Source organism: Mus pahari, chromosome 10, assembly GCF_900095145.1.
Source record: "Mus pahari chromosome 10, PAHARI_EIJ_v1.1, whole genome shotgun sequence".
NCBI lineage: Eukaryota > Metazoa > Chordata > Mammalia > Rodentia > Muridae > Mus > Mus pahari.
This window is the reverse complement of record NC_034599.1, coordinates 40,811,480-40,815,977: the sequence shown is the minus strand read 5'-3', so window position 1 is coordinate 40,815,977 and position 4,498 is coordinate 40,811,480. Positions and strand designations below refer to the sequence as shown.

General features: G+C 53.4%; 1 protein-coding gene across 2 annotated transcripts in view; it reads right to left on the bottom strand.

Moving 5' to 3' along the window:
* Positions 1-4,498, bottom strand: part of Dscaml1 (DS cell adhesion molecule like 1) — a 321,027-nt gene that overhangs the window by 74,372 nt on the left and 242,157 nt on the right. For both annotated transcript variants that reach the window (XM_021206575.2, XM_029543062.1), the window contains one exon: positions 2,870-3,142. In XM_021206575.2, coding sequence (XP_021062234.1) covers positions 2,870-3,142 — 273 coding nt within the window. The remainder of the gene's footprint in view (positions 1-2,869; positions 3,143-4,498) is intronic.

The following is a 4,498-nucleotide window of genomic DNA, read 5'->3' as shown; positions in this document are numbered from 1 at the left end:
TCTGGGATAGGGACATATGTGCGTGAGTCTGGGATAGGGACATATGTGCGTGAGTCTGGGATAGGGACATATGTGCGTGAGTCTGGGATAGGGACTTATGTGCGTGAGTCTGGGATAGGGACATATGTGCGTGAGTCTGGGATAGGGTCATATGTGCGTGAGTCTGGGATAGGGATATTGGAGGAAGCATCTGTGTGGGGTGAATGCCCTCTTCTACTGGCTTGCTATCTGTGGGAACTTGGCAGGGCCTTGCTCCAGTCAGAGTGTGCCTCTGGCCCTCAGTTTAGCTGTAGAGGCTCTCGGAGACCCCGATGTAAGGTGGAGACATTTCCCCCCACAGAACCGTGCCAAGGGGCCCCAGTTGCACACCCTGTCCTTGGTTAATCGAACATTCAGTCTTTGCACCCGGAGATGCTTTTATTTCTCAGCTGCTGAGGATTCAAAAGTCCCCATGTCTAGGTTGGCTCTGTGTGGGCTCCTCTTAGTATCATGCCAAGGATCTGTCCCGAACCCCAGAGACAAATGCTGTCCCCTGCAGCTGGTTCCCCTTGTCATTCAGTGCTGCATGTGCCAAGCCCAGGAATTCCTCAAAGCATTCCTTTGCCCCTCCGTCTCCTGCCTGGCTGAGCTTCCCTCGAAGGAACTCCTGAGCAATGTTTCATATAACCACCCGTAGCTGCCTTTCATGGGTCAGGAATGTCCTTTTACAGGAGAAGGCAGGCAGTCATGCACAAATAACTGTTCACATGCACATACATGAATCTGCCCCAGCACGGGCAGACTAGTATGCCCTTTTGACACTTGATCGTGAGTGTAGTTTGTACACATGTGTGCACCTCACACATCACTGCACACGTATGTATATGCATGTCGGGTATGTTCTGATCTTGGCTCACTGATTGAAATTTTCATTAGCAGACAAGCAGTCCCCAGAAGGAACCGAGTCAGCAGTTGTTTTTCCAGCTCACGAAGCAGCATTGGTTTGGCCACATCTGGTCCACCAGTCTTGGCACCCACAGAGAAGTGGGGGTTGGGGAGGGGACTTGATAGCTGTTGCAGGCTTCCAGTTCCTGTCTCATTCCATCTGAGCCTTTTCTGCACTCTGTTCCAGTCTGCCCCTCTGACTTGAAGCACCTTCCAATGTCCAGTAGCCATAGGGTCCAGAGTCCATACTCCTGCACTCACCCCTTCCTCCCTGGAGTCTGGGCCCCTTGCCATGTCCAGAGGCGCCTCCTCCTCCCCCCTCCTTGGGGAGCTCTTGGAAGAGCACAGCCGCTAATCAAGCAGCGCGATCATAATCAGCTTTGATGGGCTCTTCTGCAAAAGTGCATTCTAATGAGGTAGGGGAGGCGAGCGGAGAGGGTGGGGTGGAGGAGCTGAGCTTTCGGAGAGGTGGGGGAACTGGCTTTCAGGCCTTTACGTGAGTGTCTGCTTGAGAGGAAACAGGGGACCTTACCCCTTCTATGGCTGCATACTGGTCTTTCTTTCAAACCGTGAAAAGGGGGAGCAGGGAGGTTTTCACACAAGCTTGTATCACACATTGATAGACACACAGATACACAGACAGACACACAGACACAGACACAAACACAGACCCACACACAGACAGACACACACATGCATGGGCATGCAGACAGACAGACAAACAGACACATACATATAGATAGACACAGACAGAGACAAACAGGTACACACATACAAACAGATATACAGGCACACATACATAATCACACATGCACACACACACATAGCCACACATGCACACACACACATAGCCACACATATACACACACAGTCACATATGCACACACACATAGTTACACACACACAGAGTCATACATGCACACACTCTCCACCCCCCTCCTTGGACTGGGAGATACTGTCACTATACTATCACTACAGGTCCACCGAGTCGCTGAGCCTGAATGCATCAGATTCAATTCATTAGGAGCGATCGCTCCCTGAATGGGGCTGAATAATTGATGAGCCGAGAGCAGCTTTCAGGATGTTCCGAGTACTCTGAGGCTTGCTGGAGCCCTGTTATTATTATTTTTTCTTTTAGCTGACAAACTGGCCAAATGCTTGCTGGAGCATTGGGCACAGGGAGCAGAGCAGAGGTTAGATGTTTTAATATGTGATGTTTACACTGTACACTCTCGGCCCACTGCTTGTAACAGAAATGGATACAGGCTTCTGTGATGCCCAGTGGGGTGGAAGCAGGGCAGGCAGGGCTATGGCTCATCATTACCAAGTCCATTTGCTCAGGTGTGGAAGGGAGATGGGGGCCTGGCGTGTGGGACCATGGGCTGCCCCGGAAGGGCACGAGGTAGGGAGCACTCTGTCATTGGCACAGCCTAAAGCAGGGAGGTGGTATTGCCAGTGTATATCTCAGCTCTCTTTCTCAGGCCTGAGATGGCCACGAAGCCCCCCAGCTTTCGGAGCTCACAGTGTGGCTTCTGTAAGTTACTCCAACCCAGACTAATGCGGCAGATTCGGTTCAACAAACACGTGCCGTCTGGCACTGTGACAGGTGGCAGAGTGGGTACACAGGATGCATGTGACTCGGCCCCCCGAGAACTGCTCAGGGTGAGCCAGATGACAGTAAGGTAAGAAGCACAGGGAGGAGGGCTTCCTCCACCTTCTGCCATGACTGTCAGGTTCCTGTCCTTCCCATCCTGGGATCATTGTCATAGCTCATTGATACAGCATGTGTCCCCCAAACACTTTCTCTCCTATACCACCCCCTTCCTTGTATATGTGATGCTACTTCAAGGATCAAAGCAGAGGAGACTCTGGTCTGAGACCCTCAAGGGCACCCCGGGTGTCAGGACCTGGGAAGCTGGCAGGCTGCAGGCGGGGAGGGACCTACCTTTGACGGCCACGTGGACACTCTGGCTGATGGAAAGCTGTGGCTGGATGAGAACACTGCACAGGTACTCCCCCTCATCCATGCCCTTCTGCACATCTGTCAGCTTGAGAGTCCCATTCTCAAACACCACCTGGCGGTGGTTATCGGGTAGCAGCAGGGCATCCTTGTACCACTTGATGGAGTAGTAGGGGTAGCCAATAACCCTGCAGTTGATGAGTGTGTCCCGCCCGGCGACTGCCGTGATGTTCCTCATTGCCCGAATGCTGGGGGGTCCTGGGGCATGTGGGGGAAAGAGGAGAGGAGGGGCAGGTGGCGTCATGAACCAATGCCACTTTGTAGTGGGGCTCTTCTCCCTTGCTTGGCCCTGAGGCTTCCCCTGGGGCAAGAGACCTTACAGGTGAGGGCAGAGGGGGGTGCTTTCTTAGCTAAGTGCAGAGGCCAGGATTGGAGTCACCCACCGGACTCCTAGAAATCACTGTTGTCATGGTAAGATAGCTGTAAGCAGCCGTGAGCCACACAGGCCTCTTGCAAGAATCCTGTCCCTTACAAGACTGGGCCAGGCCAATCCATAGCCACCACGTGTTGCTTCTTCCAGTCAGGGAAATTGTATTGCGGGTACTGGAGAATGGGCTGCAAAGTGAGGTTCTGACCATAGTGGCCGGGGCTTGGGAGGACCCTCAGCAGGGCTGACTGGCAAGAGGCACCATGGGAGAGGGAGAAGGAAGCTTAGAGGCCACCATGAAGGGACAGTACTGGAGAGCATCATGGAAATCTGCTGCTTCAGGTCCCCATCCAGAAGATACAGGAGGGAACTAAGAGTCTTCCTCCAGGGCCCTAAAGCATGGCTCCAGTTCAGAGAGGGACACAGAGGTTTGGCCAGGTAGTGGACTCAGATTTGTCATGTGGCGTGGGGGAGCTGGCATGGGTGAGTTTAGACTGAATCTCCATCTCTACCCCATCTTTGCCTCAGGGCAACTGTTAGCATCCCTGGACCAATGTCTATTTCTGACACTTTCTCTGTCCTCTGGCCTTAGGTTAGAGGTCACTGGTAGGGTCCAGAGAGGACCAGTCAAGGCTGCAGAGCATCAGGGGGACTACTCGCGGCATGTTAACTTGGAGGACTGAAGAAGGGCGTGGTCCATACCCTGTGGGCCCTTCTCCTATTCCTGCAGTCTGCCTATCCCTGGGAATTACCCAACGGGGGGTGGGAGGGCTCAGTTCCAATCTTGCACTCCCGATGGCTTGAACCTTGTAGTGAGAACATGATCTCAGGGCCCCTGACTGCCTACATTTCTAGGGACATTTTGGGGTTGGCTCAGTGGAGGATGTTGGGAACTCACTAGTACTAAGGTTGAGTATGCCCTATTTCTGTCTTTGTCCTTTCAAGACCCTGCTGGGGGCTGGCAGATGCTAGCAGGTGCATAGAGCACTGCGGGGCCCAGAGTGATTTGATGGGGCGGATGGGATCGGGAGGATGCGCAGATCAGGTTGTGGGAGGGGAGAGGAGGCGGGGGAAGGAAAATGGGGTGGACTGCACCAGACACACACTCACACATGAAAATGGTTGATGGGACTGTGGTGGGCAGGGAAGAGAGAGAGAGAGAGAGAGAGAGAGAGAGAGAGAGAGAG